The sequence below is a fragment of the Callospermophilus lateralis genome, chromosome 8, assembly GCF_048772815.1.
Source record: "Callospermophilus lateralis isolate mCalLat2 chromosome 8, mCalLat2.hap1, whole genome shotgun sequence".
NCBI classification, from domain to species: Eukaryota; Metazoa; Chordata; class Mammalia; order Rodentia; family Sciuridae; genus Callospermophilus; species Callospermophilus lateralis.
The window spans coordinates 20,159,970-20,182,376 of record NC_135312.1 but is presented as its reverse complement, the minus strand read 5'-3'; the positions used below and the strand labels follow the sequence as shown (position 1 = coordinate 20,182,376).

Here is a 22,407-nt window from a genome sequence, read left to right as displayed (position 1 = left end):
GGAGATCCCTCATGTTTAAACACTACCAAGTCTCTCAATCCCTAATGATAGAACAATAGATCACAATGCCAAGTTTATGAATAGAACGCTCTGGACATTCAAAATGTCTTTTGTTTTATCTTAAATATTAAAAGTAAATTTATATTCCCCTATACATATATGTTTGGTATATTTTTAAATTTTTAAGTTACTAGTAATTAAATATTTGATGTTTCCCAAATAATCAAGTAAAATGGGTATGTCAAGAAAAGGCACAATATTTTTCCTATGGTTTCCCATACTCCCCAGGACATGGCTAGGTACCCCAATTTTAGATCTACTGAGATTTCCACACATGTTGAATATGCTTGAGAATATTAAAGCACTTGACAATCTGGACCCAACCTTCCTTCTCCTTTCCCACTACTCTACATACACCCTATGCAAAACTGTAAAGAAAATTATTAACTTACTACTTATTCTTATATATGTCTCCTCTTAGAAAGCCCTTTCATTCACCTCTACCTGAAGTCTTATCTTCCAAGGTCAACCTCAAATATTACAATCCAAGTGTTCTCTCTAACAGCTCTTCCTTTCCCCAACAATTTGCAGTCCATTATTGTGCTAAACAAAGTTTGTCTTGTATAATGTTTAGCTGTGTGTGTGTGTGTGTGTGTGTGTGTGTGTGTGTAAAGCTTCATACCACATACCAGTTAAAAATCAAAGCTTTGGTACCAGAGGAACCTAGGTCAACAGCTAATTCTGTTACTTACTAGGTGTGACAAGTGCGGGATCATCTGGCATAAGTTTTCTCATCTCTTATATGACAATAAGAGCAGTTATCTAACAAGATTAGACTAAGAATTAAAAAAACAATGATGTATATTAAGCACTCAGCACAACACTGACACCAAGTAATAGTTTAATAAATGTACCTGTTGTTGTTACCTAATCCATATTAGCCTGAGTTCCCAATGGGCAACCTATGCCTTGAACTTTTGTGTATTCTTTTTCATTCCTAGCGTTAGTCTATATGTTTTAATAATCGCTTGATTGATGAAACTTGATGGATTCAGAAATAATCTCATAGTCAGTTCATAACAAGGTCCAAACTCTAGAGAATATCAAAAATGCTCTATTCATCATACTAGTTGTTAATTTTAACTTTAGTCAGCTTATACTGTACTCATCATGTACATAAATATAAATCTCCAAGAATTATTTTGAAAGATTTCACACCACTACCAAATGACTAAACCAATATCCAAAATGCTTGATAGCTACTCAAAAGAAAATTAATCTAAAAAACTTGTTATACATACAATCACAAATCAAGACCTTAGCAAATTAACGAATTCCCTTGTAGGACCTTCTTTTGCATAAAATTAAGCAAAATCTTTAAGCCAAGTTTCCAACTGGGCCTTTGAGTTATTCCTGTGCTATGAGATCCCCAACAGAGAACAAAGAGTTCTTGGTATTCTCAAGGAGAATATCAAGGGATGCAATGTTTCCAAACCAATAACTACTACTATTCTTAAATATTCAGAATAGACTAGATCAAATGGATAAAAGCTGATTCTTCAATTCTGCAGTTAGCAATACAAGTATAGTAATGACCCTCCAAAGACTACTAAATAAAAGAACAGGTAATGATAAGGAAGGGGAAGGGGGGAAAGGATACAGTAGAAGGACATCAAAAAAAAGCTTCAGGGCTAGGGATGTAGCTCAGTCAATAGTAGAGTTTTTGCCTCACATTCACAAGCCCTGAGTTGGACCCCCTAGCACTGGAAAAAAAAAAAAAAAAAAAAAGGAAGAAGGAGAAGGAGAAGAAGGCTTTAGGAAATCATAACCTCAATTCAGAAAGAAAGGTTTCTAATAACTAGTACTATGCAAGCTATACTCAAGTTTAACTATGCCATAATATGAACATTAACACGTCTACCATAAATATCACTCAAGGCAAAATACATATACCACACTTGAGTCAACTACTAAAGAAAGAAAATAAATAAGGGAACAACATTTACTTGGGAATTATTAAAAATGCAGGTGAAATAACTAAAAGTTTGGCTTAACATTTTTCCAAAAAGACATGCTAGCTTGAGATATTTCCATCTAAATCAACGAAGGCCCCACAACACAGCTGTGTTATCCCACAACATAGTTGTCTGGATAGAGTAGCTCTTCTAAAGACTTTGAACTACAACTATTTTAAATTTTCATTGAGATTTTAAATACAATATCAAATTAGTGAAATGGTATGAGTTAAGATAAAACCTTTACATAAGTACCAAAAAATTTTACTTTAATTCATTAGGAAAGAAGTATAGAATAAAATATCTTAAAGTTAAGTTTTGTTTAAATAACTCTGAAACAATTATGCATAAGAAAAAATTAATGTTTTAATTATTCTATATATTTTGACAGAATAAAAAATGTGGCACTGGGGATGTAGCTCAGTGCTAAAGCACTTGCCTGGCATGCAGAATCCCTTAGGTTCAATCCCTACCACCACAAACCAAAAAATGTACATAATAATAATAATAATAATAATAATAATAATGTGGTTTATACATATACAGTTTTTATTCTTTCATAAACTATTTCTCAGGAACCATATCTGGATAAGATCAATCACTTTCCAAGGAGATCACTACCTGATTCTATGTCTGTTAGGCAAAAAGATAGAAAAGTAATGTTTTAAATTATTAAAGTACTGCTTTAGAATATAATCACCAAGCTAAAAGTCACCAGTCCCTAACTCCCTTTATGTTTCAATCACTCTTTCAAAGTACGAGCCCTAAAAAAAATAAAAATAAAAATAACAAATGACAAATATACAAACACATAAGATTTAAAATATTTACTATGTAACATTATAAATAGTGGTCCCACATTTTCAAACATTTCCACACTGAACTCTGAAATTGTAATATAAAAAAGGAAAAGATATGAACCTTTTCTAATTATGCTAATGGATATTTATTTTGATGATGTGTTATCACCTGTCTCTTTACAAAAAACACTTTGCTCAAAATTAAGCACAAAACAGATGATATAAAGGCAATTTCTTCTTAAAATACACTAAAGTGAAACCCTAGGGAGGCAAACTTCAGTGGAAAAAAATATTTTCTACATGTTATCAGCAGCTCCTAAGAAGTATCAATCTGGAGAGGAAAACAGAAAAGTGACTCTGGCTGTCATTTTACAAAGATATTAAGAATATTGACAGTTTTTAATCAGGAGCCAGAGAGAACAATTCTTTCACAATTCTTCAAGAATTTTCAATTTTCAAAATGAAATTTAGATTTATTATAGATATTCTATTCCATTTCTATCCATCAACACTGCCTAGAGTGTGACATGCCAGTATTTTATAAGTTTGGTCTATAGCTCTACTTCCTGAAGTGTACAATAGCACTAATAAATTATACTCTGGGCTTAGCACAACATTCACAAATGGAACCCGAGATGAAAGCACTTCTCATACACCCTTAAGAATGGGAAGGAGTCCTATAGAGTCCACAGGGTTCAAGGCAATTTTCCATATGTTCTGATTTCATCAGTTTTTCAATTGACCTTTTCCAAGATACAAATGCTACTGACTATATTTACATGAACTTAATAAAATTACCACAATTCAACTTGTATACTGTGTAGTTTTATAACCTTAAACTTTAAATGGAAATTATTAACTTGTTAAAATCAATATTGCAACAAAAGGAAAGATTAAGAACATTAGAAATAATTCCTAGGTTGACATTATTTTAGTAAATTTACTTTAAAACACTACAGCACAAATTCATTTTGTGTTATTGTCACATTTTTTCCAAATAAGAACTGCCTTTTTCAAAATGTCATAAACAACTACAGAAACATAAATCTTACAAGGAAGGATTATAAACAGCTTATTAAAATAAAATTCCATCTGAAGTAATTTTCTTGATATGATGGACATATATACTTACTAGTAGTCAATAAATGCTGAAATTCTGAATTGCTCGTCTTTCTGCCAATTACTTTTTAATAAAGCATTATTCAACTATTTATTGATCAAATTTTTCTGCTTGAGAAAGCAAGACTCACACTCCTATACCTTCTAGAGGCCAAAAAATTATCCTCCCCTTCCCACATGAAGCATTAAACCTTCAAATTACAGTCTTATCTAGCCACTTTTTTGGGAATCACTGTTCTTCACTATGATACTTACCATGTTTTTATTTGAAGAGTAAAAACTATTGAAGCATATAACTATCAATCTATCCTCTAACTCAAAGACACTACGCTCCTCATATTATTATTCTGTAATCTTTTATCCAAATAAATCACTGATAGATTTGCTGTTTCAAGTTTCATTTAATAGAGCTTGACATGTTTCGAGTAAATTAAATAAGCTGCTCATTATGTTCTATGCCCTACAATTTTTAAAGTGCTTAACAAAGTTTACCAACATCTTTTTTCTCACTCGAAGAGTAAATATCCTGTCATATATCCCAGAAAATAGCTGCTCAGTTCTAAAGAATATAGCTCCTGAGCACTTCTCAGAGCAGCTGTTAGTAACTTCTAGATGCCTGTTGGACTATCATTTCGGTTAAATACTAATGGGTCATATTGTTCCAGTTTACTTTTTCCTCTTTAACCTGGCAATTAGTGCAGAAAACCTACAGACCAATTAAAATAAATAAAGTATTAATAAATATAAACACTACTTTTGCGCCACTACTTTTCCCAAAGAAATCATTTCAGGATCTTTATATTATTACTTAAACCACCACAGATTAGTTACACAAGACAATGAAAGGCTTTAAAGTGATACAAATTTAGACTTAGCCTTACCAAACATATTTCAAAGTTGTCAATAACTGCTAGAACATTCCAATTAAAAAGATGCTGCTGCAACCTACCAGAACTGTGCTGCTCAAATACAAGTCCCAAATATCCGGCACTTAGTAAATTTTCAGGTGTCTTTCTGGTAACCTGCTGAGATTTCTGCAACCTCTGTTACCCAGCGATGCTACCACCACCAGCAAATAACTTTCCATCCTTTAAAAGGATCACCTTCCCCCCCCCTTCAAAAAATATGCATTCGACTTAGACGTTTCTTTATGACTAATACGGAACCACTAATACCATTAGGTATTATGGCTCTCAAAGAATCCTCTTTAGCAGCTTCCCCTGGGACGCTGTGCTCAACGGGGTTTCAACTGGTGAGTCTCGCTGCCAGCTGCCTTTGCAAAAGCAGCAGCACGGAATCATACCGCATTGCTGCTGCTGCCGACTTATTTTCTAGCAGCTTTAAAAAAAAAAAAAAAATAGCCCAGTACCCTGCAGACCCTGGTGGCTCTTTTGTAGCACGAAAGAGAAACTACCGCATTGCTCAGCTTGGGAGAGCAGGGAACCCAAAAGAAGGGCGGGGAAGCAAATGCCGTCGAGAGGCTCAGTCGAGGGCGGGGTGAGAAAAGGAAGGCGACCGAAGTGTAAGGGACCGCGACGGAGCAGCCGCCAGGGAGCCAGCGTCTGAGCGCCCAGCTCGGCATCACCCAATGGCCCGGACCGTCGAGTAGCCAGCGCCCGCCGGGACGCGGGACGCTCCGGAGGATGGGGGACCCGCCGCAGCCCGCCGCGCCCCGCCTGTCCCCCACTGGCCCTCACCTGTCAGAAGCGCCGAGCTGCCGCCCGCCGCCGCAGCGGGAGAAGAGGCGGCTGCCCCGGCAGAACCCGCCGCCCGCCGCGCGCGGAGGTGCCTTGGCACAAGCTCGCATCCGTCCGCCGCTCCGGCCACCAGCAGCCCGAACACCAGCACTGCAGCCCAGCGCTGCCGCTGCAACCACCCCGAGGCCGGGCCGAGAGTCGCGGCGGGATGAGAAGCGAAGGGAAAGCGCGGCGGCGACCCGGCAGCCGGCCACCCGCCCGCTTCGCAAGGCGCCGCCGCCGCGGGTGACACCGCGGGCCGCCCCCGCCGCCTCAGACATGGGTTCCCGCCGGGCGCCAGCCTGGTCCCCTCGGCACCGGCGGCCTCCAGAGCTCGGGTGCCAGCTGCGTTCATTGGTTCCGGTTATTTAAAAAAAAAAAAAAAAAAAAAAAGTAGGGGGCTGAAAGGTACAGCGTCTTGGGGCCGGCGCGGAACCAGCGCTGCTGCCGCGGCGACACCGGGATCCGCTGCTCTGGCGCGGCCAAACACCAGCCCCAGTGCCCGCGCCGCCGCCGCGGCGCATCCCCCCGCCCCCTCCGGCCCGCGCTCGTCGTAGTACCACGCTCGGCCGGGACGCCTCCCTCCCCTCACACATTAGCTCGCATACCAATCCCCCGCCTCCCTCAGCCCTTCCACAGCGCAGGCGCGGTGCTACTGCATTGCGCGTGCGCGGTGCCCAGCCCGGCCCCTAGAGGCGTTCCCGGACAGCTGTGAGTGAGGCTGGGTGGTTCCTAACTCGGCAGCTAGGCAAAAGGATAGGGGGCGGGGAAGGAGGCGGTTTGTCCCCCTCCCCCATCCACACCTCCTCCAGGATTCAAAGTTGGGGAAGCTGCAAACCTAGAGAAGAGTACCGACGTCCAAAGTCGCTTGGATGAGTTACAGCAGATTGGAAGGCAGAAAAAATAATTGCGTGGCTCAAGAAACGCTCATATCTGAAAAACAGCGGAGTCCCCCTGACTTCAATGTAGGTGGGGTTTACAAGTGGCCAGCTATGTAGAGTGGAAGTTATTGTATGCTAGTTTTTTATTTACTTGTCAAACATTGAGCAAAAAAAATTGCCAGGTGCCAGCTTGCGGGGCATTGCTCTAAGCCTGTACAAATTGCACATTGTAACTCTAAAAGTATGGTTGTTATCATCGCTATACTACAAATGAGGTAACTAAGGCCCGGAAATGTTAAATAGCTTTCCCCCAAGATCCCAGCTACTGAATGGAAATACTAAAAGAATTCACTCTAGCTTCTTACTTGCCCATTTTAGACGCTACCTGAACCTGACCCAGTCCCAGTCTTCCCTGTCAATTGAACTGGTTGCCAGAACAACTATAGTGTAGAGTAAACCTGGAATGCAACTATGTTCTTGTGCATCCAAGATCAGGTCTCTCTAGTAGATTCTGTTCAGAATGGACTTGAATGGTTTCACGAAAAAAGAACCAGAATATGTATGGGGGTGGGTTGTGCGAGGGGTAGTGGTGATAACTCTCAGAATGGAACCCAAGGCTTAAGCATGCTAAGCACCCTATTGCTAAGCTACACCTACAGACCCCAAAATATAAGATGTCGAATACACATAGAGGCTTTCTCTATCCCAAGAGCACAAGGTTATCTAAGACTTTGAAAACAGCACTCTTAAGCACATAGGTCCCATTTATTATTGGTTTTTGCTATTGGCTTTTGGCTTCTTCTATTGGTTTGGTTTCTTCCCAAAGTCAAGAAGATACTCACATTGCACAATCTTCTGAAGAATTTCTTAGGCAGCCTAAAATAACCATGAATATTGTTCATTGTGGGCAGACCAATGCCCACTCAAAAAGAAAGAATCGGGAATATCTTTGAGGTTAATCTATAACAATCATTTTCTGAGAGACTTCTTGCAGGCATGGTGTTCAATGGCAAATCTTTATAGAGCAACAGAAAGATTAAGGCACAGCAATGAAATCATACATTTGCTGACTGCCAACAAAGAGATACTTTGGTTAGAATAGGAAAAGAGAAAATAACAGACTTGTTTCCTGTTCTTCAAAAAGCATCATTTCATTTATTTAGGATTTACCAAGCACCTAGTATGTGGCAGGCAAGGAACTGGGCATTGGGAATTCCACAGAGAACTAAGAGAGAGAGAGACTTGGAAAGTCAATTAGGTGAGCTTTCAGATATGAGATAGCTGCAGTTCCTGACTAGGGAATCTTGGTCTTGCCTAGTAGATAAAATTTACAACCATTAAACAATTAGAGGCTAACACAAGGTAGTAATCAGTTTCTAAATTGGGCAGTGCAAACTGTGTTATAGTAATAACAGTATAAAACCACGAACAATTAGCAAATCACTGGGGCCAAGATTCTTTAAACAAAGATGATGTAGCATTTTTTTTCTTCTTCTTTTAAAGATAGGGACAAGGTATTGGCACTGAAAAGCTACTAGATTTGGAATTAGAAATGTTTATTCTTCACATGACTGGAGCCACGATTCGGAACCAGCAATCACTGAAAAGACCTCTTAGCCTGACATGGGCCAGGAATAAACCTATCTTTATACTGTTTTTCATAGATACAGAAGTTTCTGACTATTAAATGAATAACCATAATGTGACTTATTGTTGAACAGAGGTGTAGTGTCACTGTACATCAAAGAATAAACCTAGGTACAGAAAAGAGAAAGTTCATTGCTTTGGAAGAAAAGCCCATCCTTAGAATTATAGACGTTTCTATTTGCAAGCCAAACATAAACACAAGGCTCCAGCTGCAGCAAAAGCTTCTCTTTCTTCTCAGGTTTCCTTTGCCTTTCCCTTTTCTTGCCACCCAAAAGCTTTCTTCTCTCCCTTCCTTTTGACAAACCCCACTCGAAATATATCTGGAGACCCTTTGCCTTGTCGACTGCTTCTAATTCTTAACGTCCAAACTTAAGATTTACTATTCATTACTGTTTCATTTTCACCCACTCGTGACTTCAGTATTCTGATGGTCAGCCCTGATTTTTTCTAGTCGATAGAAAAACTGGTAGAAAAGGCAACTCCAACACTTTTCAGCTGTTAGATCCTCAGTTTCCCCACTTAAACTGTAAATTGTTACAGTCTCCCCCACTGTAAGTTGGGGACCCACGAGTACCCGACACACTGGGTGGCGGAAGAAGAGAGAATAGGGAAAGCCTTTACTCGGTGTCCACACACAGTTATCTTGTCATTTTCCGGGAGAACTGCCCCCCCCCCCGGCCCTCGCCTTGTGTCCTAAGCGTGCTCTTGTTTTACAATAAACGAATTGCAATACACCGATGCTATTTGATTTCACCTTCCTGTAAATAACCCCCAAACTCTTGGGGCGTGCCCAGCACAGATGCACAGCAGGATCCGAGCACCCGTCCTCTCCCTACACCGGAGGCAAACCCGCCCTTAGCCAGAGTCAGGCTGGCTCCGCATCTTCTTGTCCCGAGGATCCCAAGCGGCCAGGACAGCCCAAGACTCGCCGCAAGCTACACCTTGAAGAACCGGATCTCCGCGAGTCAGTGAGGCAGGGCGCCTGCGCCACCCGGCAGCCTTGCGCATGCCCAGTGCCTCGGGCCGGCTTTCCCCAGGTGCTCGAGCTTGGGCTCCCGGGGCTCTGCGCGCGGCTGATCCCCGGGTTTCCGCTCCCACTCCTGGGGCGGCGCGTCCGGACGCCCAGCCGCCGCGCGATGACGTCACCTCGTGGGCGGTGAGGCAGCGGTCCGTGGGGAGCGCAGTGGGCGTGGAGCCCCACTCTGGGTGGAGAGGAGCGATGGGGAATTCCGGCTAGAGGTTAACCCGAAGGGGCTTCCTCAGGCGTCTCTTCCTGCTTCGGAACTTCTCCCACCACGCTTTGACACCGGGGCCGGTTTGCGACTAAAATTTCTGGGCGTCAACTGAGTGTCCCTGGAATGTAGTTGCCATCGAATGTAGCACCATCGAAAAGTCCACTTGCTCTTCTTGGTTCAGCCCCTTGGGGAAATCAAAAGAGCAGTCTTTGCCTCTGGAAATTCTGTTGTGCACAGGCTTTCCTGCCCATTCCTTACACAAGTTTGCAAAGAGAATTGAGGTCCTGAGAAGCTGAATCACTTTCTGAAGTGATACGGCTAATATGATGGTTCCCGCATTCAAACGATGATGCTTCCGCGTATAAATGTTCCTGAAATTGTTGAATGAACTAAAAAGTGATGGTTTAGGTAGCTCATTAGCAAGACACTCTTCAAAAGGGGTTTAGTGAGGGTGGAGTTTCCAAGTTCAAGGTCAGCCTCAGAAATTTGGTGAGATCTCAGCAACTTAGGGAGACCCTTTTTCAAAGTTAAAAGGAATGAGGGTGTAGCTCAGTGGGCATTTTTTAATCTGTTGGACATTCACATCTTTTCATAAATGAATGTTCAACCACAAAATAAAAAACTGTCCTTTTTACACTAAATTCTTTCAAGCATTTATTACTTACATTTTTTTAAGAAGGATATTTTTTCTTTTTAAGAGAGAATTTTTTTTATTATATATTTTTTAGTTTCGCCAGAAGGGGAGCTAGCTAAGATTTTCTTATATTCTGTAGGCTCTCTGTTCCTACTAATTGTTTTCTGTGCAGAAGATTTTAATTTGATGCCATCCCATTTATTAATTCCTGGTATTATTTCTTGAGCTTTAGGTTCTGTTGGGGAAGTCATTGTCTATGCCTATGTGTTGGGTTGTTGTCCTTACATTTTCTTCTACAAATTGCAAAATTTCTGTTCTAATTCCTGTGTCTTTGATCCATTTTGAGTTGACTTTTGTGCAGGTTAGAGGGAGGGATCTAGTCTCATTCTTCTACCTATGGATAATCAGTTTTCCTAGCATCATTTGTTAAAAAGGCTATCTTTTCTTCCAAGTATATTTTTGGTGCCTTTATCAAATATCATATGACTGTGTCTATGTGCAATTGTCTTTGTGTTTTCTATTCTGTTCCATTGGTCTATATGTCTGTTTTTCTGCCAGTACAGTGCAGATTTTGTTACTGTATCTCCACAGTATAATTCAAAGTCAAGTATCATGATGTCTCCAGCATTGCTTTTTTTTCTTTTTCTTTCTTTTTTTTTTTTTTTTTGGCTTAAAATTGCTTTGGCTATTTTGGGTCTTTTATTTATTCTTATAAATGAATTTTAGGACCTTTTTTCTTAATTCTGTGAAGAATGTCGTTGGTATTGGCATTTTGATAGGGATTGCACTGAACCTATACATCATTTTTGGTAATATGGCCATTTTAACAATATTAATTCTGCCTATGCATGAACATGAAAGGTCTTCCCTAAGCTGAGAGGTTTTTTTTTTTTCCTATTGTGAATGGAATTGTTGTAAATTCCTTCTATCCTTAGTCTTTTCATGAAAAATGCTGAATTTTGTAGAAGACTTTCTCTGTATCTATTGAGATGAGTATGTGATTTTTGTCCTTAATTTTATTTTTGTGATGAATTACCTTTATTGATTAGTTATGTTAAACTATTCCTTGCATCTCTGGAATGAAACCAACTTGGTCATGATGCACAATCTTCTTAATATAATGTTGAATATGATTTGCTAATATTGTATTATAGATTTTTTTGTCAGTGCTAGGAATCCAATCCTCAATCATAGACAAGTGCTCTACCAGTAAACTGCACCTCCAAGCCTGAAAATGAGTATTTTTAACATTCACATTACACACAAAAAAAATGATAGTAAGGTGATGGATATGTTAATTAGCTCATCTGAATGTATCTGCATTGTTTACATAAATGAAAACATTGAACCCTACAAGTACACACAATTATTGTTTCCCAATTAAATTTCATTTTAAGGATGTCAATATCATCTATGAATTATGAGACAGGAAGACACTAAGGGGTTCCCTGAAACTCTTGAGAGGCTATCTTAAAGGCAATTACCTACTTTCAGTCTTGAAGTATACAAAACATATATTTTAGCAGGGAAAATGCCATAGAATATAATATCAGCAGGGAGGAGAAAAGTGAGTCTGTTTTAAAATGTCAAATGGCTGCCCACCTCCCTCTTCTTTTGTAGAAAATCCACTCAGAAACTACAAATTTAAACCCATTCTTGTTGGTTTGGATATATTAAAAAAAAATGGTCATAAGTAAAGTCATTTGGAACCCATACCTTTCATAAAGAGAGGAGCTCTTAACCTTTTAATTCCAGGGAAGCCATGTTCTTGCTGGGGACCTGTTTAAAGCATGCTGTCTTTAAGAACATGAATTTTGGAGTTTAAACAGTCATTTGTTAACTGTAAGGTCAAGGTGTTAAAAATCTTAACCTCAGTTTCCCCTTCAGTAAAAAGGTGATAACAGCAGCACATAGGGTTGTTGTGAGGTGAAAATTATGTAAAGGTACCTAGAACACAGTGAGCTATTATTATCTAAGTCCTTTAAGGGTTTAAGTTAAATTGTGCAAAAGAGAAAAGTGGAAAGAAAGAACACAAGAAAACATATGAGAGCACATGCAACCAAAGTACATAAAAATCTTTTCAAGGCAGTGTGTTGGTTGTACATTAATATGACAAATTTCCTGAGAAATCAATGTTATGGTTTGGATATGAAGTGGCCTCAAAGACTCATGTTTTGAAGGCTTGGTCCCCAGTATAGCAGTGTTTGCTGGGTGTGTACCCTTGAGATTATATCTTATCCCAAGTCCCTTCCACACCCCTCTGATGTTGCCCAGCTGCCATGAGCTGAAGTTTCCTCATCACACCTTTCTGCCATGATATTCTGCCTCACTTCAGACCCAGAGCAATGGAGCCAGCCAACCATATAACTGAAAGCTCTGAAATCATGAGCCAAAATGAGTCTTTCCTCCTTTTATTTGTCGTCTCAGTTATCTTGGTCATAGTAACAAAATGCTGACTAACATTTAAAGGAGGAAAGGTTTATTTTGTCTTGTGGTTTCAGAGGTTTCAGTCCCTGGTCACTGACCCAGTTGATTTGGGCTGATGGCAGCAGAGTGCATCATGGTGTCAGGAACATATGACAAAAGACTGTTCATCTCATGGCAGCTAGGAAGTAGAGGTGGGGACTGGGGTCCTAATAACCCTTTCAAGGGCACAACCACCCCCACCCCCACCCCTGTCACTTACCTTAATTCCATGAGGCCCCACCTCCTGAGGTTTCCATCTCCTCCCAATAGTGCCATAGACTGGCAACCACAATTTTAGCACATGGGCCTTTGGGGGCACATTTAAAATCCAAATCATTAGCAACTTCCCTAAAGGGACAAAGATGATATTTTAGTCTAGGTTCCCTGGAAAATGGGACCTAATGCAACGCTTATATAAGAACAATTCCTTAGAGAATACAACCCCAGAGAAGCAAAAGAAAAGAGAAAAGAGATATGAGGCAGGGAAGAAGGAAGAAAATCAAGGAGATGAATCACTGAGCTATCCGCAACTTTGCAACAAAGACAGCTGGCTGCTTCATCTCACACAGTGTCCTCAGAGAGAACTTGGGGGACCACTGTGTTTTGGAACAGTATGAGGAGAAGGGAGAGAAATGGAGCTCTTGGCTCGCATCAGCCAAAGGTTCCTCCAGGAGACATGAACTCCCCCACATTTTTTAATCATGCCACCTGCCTCTCCAGGCAGCTGCTAGGGAAGCCAGATCCCTGAACAGCAGAGGCATTATCCATGCACAGGCTGAGCCAGCACGTGAATGAAAGCCAGTTGCACTCCCCAACCTGCTGCCTGCAGCTTCCCAGCAGAGTCACCACCTCTGTAACAACAGGAAAGTCCAAGGGGATAAAAAGGTTAGAGATTCAAGACACTAGGAAAGGCATTACTACGTGATGCCCAAAAGCAGCATGGGGGTCCTGGAACAAGTGGAACAGCACGACATCTTGGCTGCTACTGTCAGGGCAGCCATAGGCTCAACAGTTTCTCTCTGAGGAAGATTAAAACATCCCCTATGCCCCCTGTAAGGATGTTATTGTGGTCTAATGTTCCTGAACAATAATATTATCAGACAGAATACTATGACCAAGCAAATCAGGGAGTCACATAATCTGGACTCAACATAATGATAATTGCAGGAAAATAAGAGAACTAAGGCTTAAAAGACCTTGGGAACTAAAAGAAGCTCTTTGTGATTCATGCATCAAATACTGTATGTGTTTTAGAGATCAGGAACTATATTAGGTGGTAAGGTCAAGGGTGAATAAAATAATACCTAGTTCAAGATCTAAGGAGTCACGGTCACATAATAGCAATTAAAAAGTATTTATTTCATTCATTTATACATGTTTTGTCAATAACAATATATATTTGTCACTCTTAGATACTAGTTCTACAATCCTGGTATGGTGAAATCATTACAAGAAAACAACTTCAAAACGTTCTTTCCCAAAAAAATGGATATCAAGAGAATGTATGAATGATCTCAGCTATGGTTTAAGTATGATTTCCTTCCTCAAACTCAGATGGAAATTTAATTCCCACTATGAGACGTTAAGTGGGAAAAACCAGGTGTGACTTTCAAGAGGTGATTAAGGCTCTGCCCTCATGGCTGGAATAATCCATTCTATAATTAATGAATTAATGGGTTATCTTGAGAGTGGGTATTATGGTCTGGATATGTGGTGTCCTCCAAAGTTTCTGTTAATGACTAGATTATGAGGGCTACATCTAAAAAGGGAATGAATTAGTCCATTTGATTAATTAATAATTTGAATATATTAACTGGGTGGTAGCTGTAGGCAGGTGGGGGCATAGGTGGAGGAGGTTAGGTCACTGCAGGCATGCCTTTGGTGATTTTATTTATTCCTCCTGTCTGTCTTCCTTTCTCTCTCTTCTCCCTCTCTCCCTCTCCCTCCTTCCCAGTTACTGTGAGGTTAGCAGTTTTTCTCCTCCCTCCCCTTCTACCATGATGTTCAGCCCACTTGCACCCAGATAATTGGAGTCAACGTACCATGGACTGAGCCAAAGTATTTTTTTCCTCTAAGTTGTTCTTGTCAGGTATTCTGGTCACTAACACAGTGGTCTCCCATAAAAGCCAAGTTGGTAGCTCTCTCTACTTCACCCTCTCACCGTGTGATACCCTCAGAACTTTGCCAGCAAGAAGGCAATTACCAGATGTGGCCCTTCAATCTTGGACCAGAACCATGAGTCAAAATAAACTTCTCTTTTTTACAACTTACCCAGTCTGTAGTATTATATTATTAGCCACAGAAAATGGACTAAGACAATCTCATATCTCACATAATGCAGCTGTCAGGAACTGGTATAATTAAATATTTGTCTGAATGCTTTAATATTTACACAGAGGTGTTCCAAAATGTGTCCATGATGGGGAAGTAGAATAATTAGAGTTTGAGGCTAAGCCTTCTGACATAGAACGGAAGGAAAACAAAGCATAGACGAATGAATGTTCAAATTTTGGAGGCATACATTGCCATAGCATTATTGCAAATCTAGAAGGAAAAGAATTTAGAATTTAAGATTTTAAATTCTCTCCAATTGGGAAAAGTGCTATTTAGTCAAATATTATTAGGCAACAGGGAAAGAAAACACTTGCTCTCATTGAATTTTCATCCTAGTTGGGGAAGCTGATAATATATGGGATAAGTAAGTAAAGTGAGTTGCATATTAGATGGTGATAAATGCTATGGGCTGGAGCAAGAAGATAAGAAGTTCTTTTTCTTTCTTTTTTTTTTTTTTTTTGAGGGAAAAGCTGAATAACTTGGGATAATCATACAGGTATCTAGGGAGAGAGGATTCCAGCAACCAGAGAGGTTTTGGGAAAAGAGTGTGTGTGACTTATTCAGGAATATCAAGGAGGTAAGTCTGGCTAGAGCATTCAAGAGAGAAAATAGTGAATGACATCAGAAAAGTAACAGGGACCAGAACATGCAGATTCTCAGGTAGTAGTAGGACTTTTAGGTTTTTTCCTTTGAATGAGTTTGGAAACCATTGGAAGGTTTTGAATAGAGTGATGTGACATATTTAAATTAAATCACTCTAGTTGCTTCACAGCAGGAGCAGAAATGTCAGGAGACTACAAAACAATCCAGACAATAGATCATGGCAGTTGGACCAGATTAGTGGCAGAAAGGATGATGAAAAGTGGTACAATTCTTGGTAAATTTTGAAGAAAGAATTAACAAAGCATATAAATCCACTGAATACCATATATGAAGAGGAAAGTAAAACACAACACTGAAATTCTTGCCTTAAGAAATTGGAAGAATGGAGTTACCATCAACTTAAGTGGGGAAGACTTTGAAAAGAAGAGGCTGGGACAGTGTTTGGGTGGTGGCAGAAAAACACTGGAAACTCAGTTTGGGATATGTGCAATTTGAGATGTTTAGTAGGCATCCAGGGGATGGGGGACACTAGTGAATTATTAAATCAGTGGGCTTTATGTTCAGAGGAAGAGCCCTGGCTGCAGATTTAAAATTAGGAATTATTAGCATATAAATTATATTAAAAGCCATGAGATTATTTATACTTACTCCAAACACATCCTTCCTGTCTTGTTCTGTACTAAACAGGTGCAAATAAAACAAACGGTTCTTATCCTAGCAAGGAGCAAATTTATAGACTTCACTACTCATAGAAGTAGCATAAGATAAATATTTAAATAAACAGCAAAGAAAGTTTAGTTAATTTAATGGCAAAAAAGTTCAGATTGAATTTACAAGGGACATTCAGTAGCTTGGATTTATATCCCTTGCGCCCCTACCCCCATCCAAAGTGTGAGATGTTAAGGCAAAACATCTCACAATAAGAGGAAAAGTCTTTGGAATCAGACAACCCTGGGAGCAGTCCACTTTCTGTCATTGAGAAAGTAAATTACATGCCTTTATTAGTTTGTTAGGGCTATCTATTAGCTAGGGTTTTCAAGTAAAAAGAAATACATGATAGCTAGATGAGATAGATGATAGATAGACCGACAAGAGGGGATTTATTAGAATTGTCTCACATAATTATGGGGGCTAAGAAGTCCCAGTGGTGGGTCCTCTGCAAGACAGAGACCCAGGAAACCAGTAGTGTGGTCCCGTCCAAGCCTGATGCCTCAAAGCCAAGGAAGCTGATGGTATAAATGTCAATCTCAGGCCAAGTGCCCAAGAAACTGGGGGACCACTGGAGCAAGTCCTGGAGTCTGAAGTTTAGAGAACCTGGAGTTCTGATGTCTGAGGCATCCCAGACTCCAGAAGGGATAGCACAGGTACTCCTTTCCTCTACCTTTTAGTCTGTCCATGTCCCAAATGGATGTGTCTCACCCACATGAAGTAAACATTCCCCAATAGTACACTGATTCACATGCCAATCTCTTCCTGAAACACCCAGAAAAGATGGTTTACCAACTATCTAGTTATGCCTTAATCCAGTCAAGCCAACACCTAAAACTAACCATTAGAGGCTGCCATAAAAGTACCTCAGATTGGGTAGCTTTACCCACAGAAATGCTTAGTCTTACAGTTCTGGAAGCTACAAGCCCCAAATCAAAAAGTCAACAGGGATGGTTCCTTCTGAGGGCTGTGATAGATAATCTGTCCCAGGCCTCTCACCTAGGCTTATAGATAAACATCTTCTCCCTGTATCTCTTCACATCAAATTCACCCTACGCAGGTCTGTCTCCAAATTTCCCCTTCCTGTAATGACACCAATCATGTTGGATTAAGAGTCATTAGAATAACCTCATTTTAACTTAATAACCACTGAAAATAACCATCTCCAAATAAGGTCACATTCTGAGGTAGTAGGGTTAGGACTTCAGCATATGAATCTGGAGGGAACACAGTTTAACCCATAACAATGCCCATGTAAAATAATAAACTCCCATTTCTTTATGTAGCAAATAGTAGGCAATAAAATTGTATAGTGACAGTGAATATGGTTTGACAAACAATAGTAATCTAGTATAAATCCTGAGAAAGAAAATTTACTAACATGAATTGGCTATAAAAACTAATGAAAATGTCACTCTCCCTAAAAGCTAACCAAATATTGCAGGTGTAAGTGTGAATGACTAAAACCCAAAAAATAATTTGATATTTAAAGTTGATACAACATGAATTTGTAAGTGGCAACAAAAGAATCTAAATTTGTCTGGATAGTAATCAAATCCTTTTCAAAGAACATTAATTCTTTCACATATATCTATCAATGTGCTGCTTGCAGGGCATCAGAGGCTAAAGATCACCTGCTCCCAAGAAAATTTCCATCTAGTGATGGAGACAGATTAGCATGTATTTACTGTAAAAAGTGATAACAGTGGTAAAAATAGAATGAGACATTACCACAGTCCACTGGAGTGCTGAGGAAGACTTTTTAGAGGAGATAACAAGTTCACATGACTTAAAAGGACAAGAAGTGGTTGCCAAATTAAAGGTTAAAGGAAAGGCATTTTAATTAGAAGTGATATCACCAGGTAAGAAGTTTCTTGTAAAATAACAAATATTCAGTTTTTGAAGAGCAATCATATTTTGTTCAACATTAGGATCTACATAATTGAATAATAGATCTTGGCATCATGAAGACCCCTTCTCACAAGGTGTGTGTATGTGTGTGTGTGTGTTTGTGTGTGTGTGTGTGTGTGTGTGTGTGTTATAATTGATCCACTTGGAAAGTACTTGGTACACTGTATTATAATTTGAAATATCTAAACCTAAGAACTCATTTCCACTTAATGAGCAAATATGTCAATAAATGGAAGAAAACCACATTGAGGCATACTCATAGGAACAGAAATGAGTGGGAGAGAATCTTTGAGAAGTCAGTGACTTCTTGTAAAGTACAAGGTAAGAAATAATGATGGCAACAAGGCTTTTGAGAATTTGAGAAGTGGCATTCATTCTTTGGCTGCCAGGGAGCTCAAAACTAGATTTGCTGTGTATTTTTAATAATCATATAGTAAATTAAGCCCATATAAGATTACTCTGTCCTCTCAGTTTTGATTCCTCTGTTATATCAAAATGGTGGTTCAATTCATACAAGTAAAGAGTAAAAGAAGAGAGACAATTGAGTTTGGGACATGTTTAGTTTGACATGACTTCGGTACAGGCAAATACAAAAGTGAAGTAAACATTTTAATATGTGATGGGGTGTCCAGAACTGAAGTTGTATATCTCTTTTCTAGTTATTTTTGTACCTTGGCAATTTCATGGCATTTATTAATCAGGGTTTGCCAGAGATACAGAATCAATGAATATTTACAATAACCAATAGGCTACCTATGTCCAATAAACAATAGAATATACATCTATCTATGTGTACCTATAGAAGGAGGATAGACTTGAGGTAAGAAATATTTAGTGTAAGGAACTGGTTCATGAGATTCTGGAAGTTAAGAATCCTAATGACCTACAGTCTGTAAGCTGGAGACCCAGGAGAACCATTGATATAGTTCTTGTTTGAGGGAAGGAGAAGCCTAAAGTCTCATCTCAAGGATCATACAGAGAGAGTGAATTCTCCCTTTTTTCAATTTTTGTTCTTTTCAGGCCCTCAACAGATTGGATTATGTCAATAAACTTTGGGGAGAACAATCTGCTTTACTCAAACTACCAATCTGAAAACTAAACTCATTCAGACATATCCATAAATGTTCAACCCAATATCTAGACATCCCAGGTCTCAGTCAACCTGACACAGAGTTAACCATTATAATACCACCTCTTAATGACTCCCAAACTCAAATCTCCGGCTTGAAGAAATCTTGTGAACTCCAGACGCATACTGATAGCTCTATTTAGGTTTCTAATTCACATCTGCAACAGTTTGGATGTTGACTGTGCCACCAAAATCCATGTGTTAAAGCTGGGTCCTCAGGATGGTGCTATTGGGAGTTGGTGGAACTCTGAGGCGGTGATTCCTAGTGGGAGGTCCTTAAGTCAAGGCTCCTTTTTCATCCTTTTGCTTCCTGATCATGAGGTGAGTGGTTTTGCTCCACAATGTGCTCCTGCCATGATGTGCTGCCTCAACACAGGCCCAAAGAATTGGGACCAGCCAATTATGGACTGGAACCTCCAAAACTGGGAACCAAAATAACCTTTTTCTCTTTATAAGATGGTTATCTCAGGTACTTGTTATAGTAATAGAAAGCTGATTAATACAACCTCCCAAATCCATATGTTCAAAATTTGAGCTCCCCGGATTCTCCCCACAATCTACTTCTCTCTATAGTCCCCATCTCAGTCAATGATCACTTCATATTTCCTCACATTTCCACACCTAATCACCCAACAAATCCTGTGAGTCTGCCTTCAATACAGAAGAATAACCTGGGCTTTACTTACTACCTTAGAGCTACCACTCTGGCATAAGCAACCATTGTCTCTTGCCTGGATGATGGCTGTTTTCTCTTAATTAGTTTCCCTGTTTTCCAGTGCCCTCCAACGTTGATTCTTGACATCCCTGCCAGAGATCATGTCATTTCTCTCTGTAAAGCCTTCCAATAGCTTGGACTAAAAATAATAAACCGGTCCTTGGCATCCTGCATGATCCAGTCCTCAGTGACCTCACTACCTCCTGCTCCTCATTCTCCTCCCTCATTCAGTCTGCTGGAGTCACTCAGTCTCCTCACGAGGCAAAACCTTGCTTCCGGGCCTTTTCACTTGCTTTCCCTTCTGGAATATTTGTCCAGAAAATCCACAAAGGTTGTTTCCTCATCCTTCTAGTTCAGTTCTTTACACAGATGCCTCCCTTCCAGGGGGTTCTCTGATGGCACAATATACAATTGCAACCTTCACAACCACCCACACTCTTTAACTTCTTTGCCTGAGTTCATTTTCTCACAACTCTTATCACCACCTGAAATATCACAGGTTCTCTATACTTACATTTTTGTCATCTTGGAACTTAGAATTTAAGTTCCAAGAGTATAGGTATTGGATTCCTCGAACCTCAAAACGTACCTAGGAGAGTAGGTGCTCAATTAATATTAAATGGACAATGAATTAATCAGTGACTGAACATACAGATCTGGAATGCAAGTACAAGTTTCTACCCAAGATTTTTTTTTTTTTAAATGCTATTCAAATGTGGGTAGAAGCTGAACTGTGATCAAGGGCCAGATTACCGAGAGAGAATGTAAAGCAATCTTAGGAGCAGGCAGAGAAAGAGTACAGGGAGGAGCCAGAAAATCAATAACAAGAATGCAGAAGAAGAGCCATGAGAGAATGAGCAAACAAAAGCCAAAAAGAATAAATTTTTAAAATACAAAATGTAGACAGAGAGTCAGCCCTCCACATCTGTGAGTGACAGATCTATGGGTTCCACATTCAACCAACTGCAGACCAAAAATATACAGGGAAAGCAATGCATATGTAATAAACATGTACAGGCTTTTTTTTTTTTTCTTGTCAATATTCTCTTAAATAATACAATTATTTACATAGCATCTACATTGTATTATTTATTATAAGTAGTGCAGAGATGATTTAAAGTATACAGTGTGCAGGTTCCATTTTACACAAGAGGCTTGAGCATCTGCAAATTTTGGCTTCCAAAGGTCTTGGAACCAATCCCCTAGCAATACTGAATTGCAACTGTACCTTCAAAAGGAATGATTAGCAGTGTCAAATGTAGCAGAAAGGTTAAGACTAGCACTTAAAAGTATCCATAGATATAGCTTAGTTGATTGGAAATAAATAAATAAATGTAAATCATCCTACACCACATATACAACTCCAGATGGGTACAGTGTTGAATGCAGAAATTCAGCAAAGAAACATCCTTTTATGGGAAATTTTTTTTCTAAGCTTAAATTACATAATTTACAAAAGTACTGAAAAATCTGACTCCATTAAATGGAAAAGAAAGAAGCTTAGCTGGATATGGTGATGAACCAGTAATCTCAGCAACTCAGGAGGCTGAGGCAGGAGAATTATAAGTTCAAGGCCTTCCTCAATTACTTAGCATGACACTAAGCAACTTAGTCAGACTCTGTCTCAAAATAGAAAAATAAAAAGGATTAGAGATGTAGCTTAATGGTAAAGTGCCCCTGGGTTCAATCCCCAGTGTCCCAGTTCCCCCAAAATAAAATATACCTCAACCAAAATTAAAACACTAAAATAAACTGGGGAAAAATATGCAATAAATTTGACAATGAAAATAATTTTAATATTAAAAAATTCTTATAGTAAGAAAAGTCTTAAGATTCTAATATATAAAAGGATGAAAATATAGAGACATTTCACAAAAGTGGAAATATGAACAGTTGAAAAATGATCTACTTGATTAACAAATGAAGAATACTAATTAAAGCAATGTAAGATTTTCCCCTCCTAATAATTAGCAAGCTTAAAAAATATAATTACAGCAACTGAATGAAGCAGAATTACATATGCTATCAGTAGACCTAAACAACTACATCGCATTTTAGAAAATTATTCAAAAATAGACATTTACAATGGCCAAAAGATAGAAACCATCCAAATGGCTGTCAACACATGAATGAATAAACAAAATATAGTGTATACATACAATAGAATATTATTCAACCTTAAAAAGGAATGAAATTCTGGTGAACTTTGCTAAAGGAAATACCTAGATGTGAAAGGCCAAATATTTTATCATTCCACTTACATGAGGTACCCAGAACAGTCCATTTTTTTAGACAAAAAAGTAGAATTAAATCTCCAAATCTGGAGTGGGGAAGAACGAGTAGTTCTTCTTAGTGGGTAGAATTTCCATTTGGGATGATGAAAAAGTTCTGGAGATGAATAGTAGTGATGGTTTCACATCTGTAATGTATCTAATGCCAATATAGCTAATTTTTTACTTAAATGTAGTTAAAAC

General features: G+C 39.2%; 1 protein-coding gene across 2 annotated transcripts in view; it reads right to left on the bottom strand.

Annotated features, from left to right (window-relative positions):
* Stim2 (stromal interaction molecule 2) overlaps positions 1–6,217 on the bottom strand; it is a 170,230-nt gene extending 164,013 nt beyond the window's left edge. For both annotated transcript variants that reach the window (XM_076864692.2, XM_076864693.2), the window contains exon 1: positions 5,632–6,217. In XM_076864692.2, the coding sequence (XP_076720807.1) occupies positions 5,632–6,025 (394 nt within the window). In that variant the 5' untranslated portion in view covers positions 6,026–6,217. The remainder of the gene's footprint in view (positions 1–5,631) is intronic.
* Between the last annotated feature and the right edge of the window lie 16,190 nt (positions 6,218–22,407).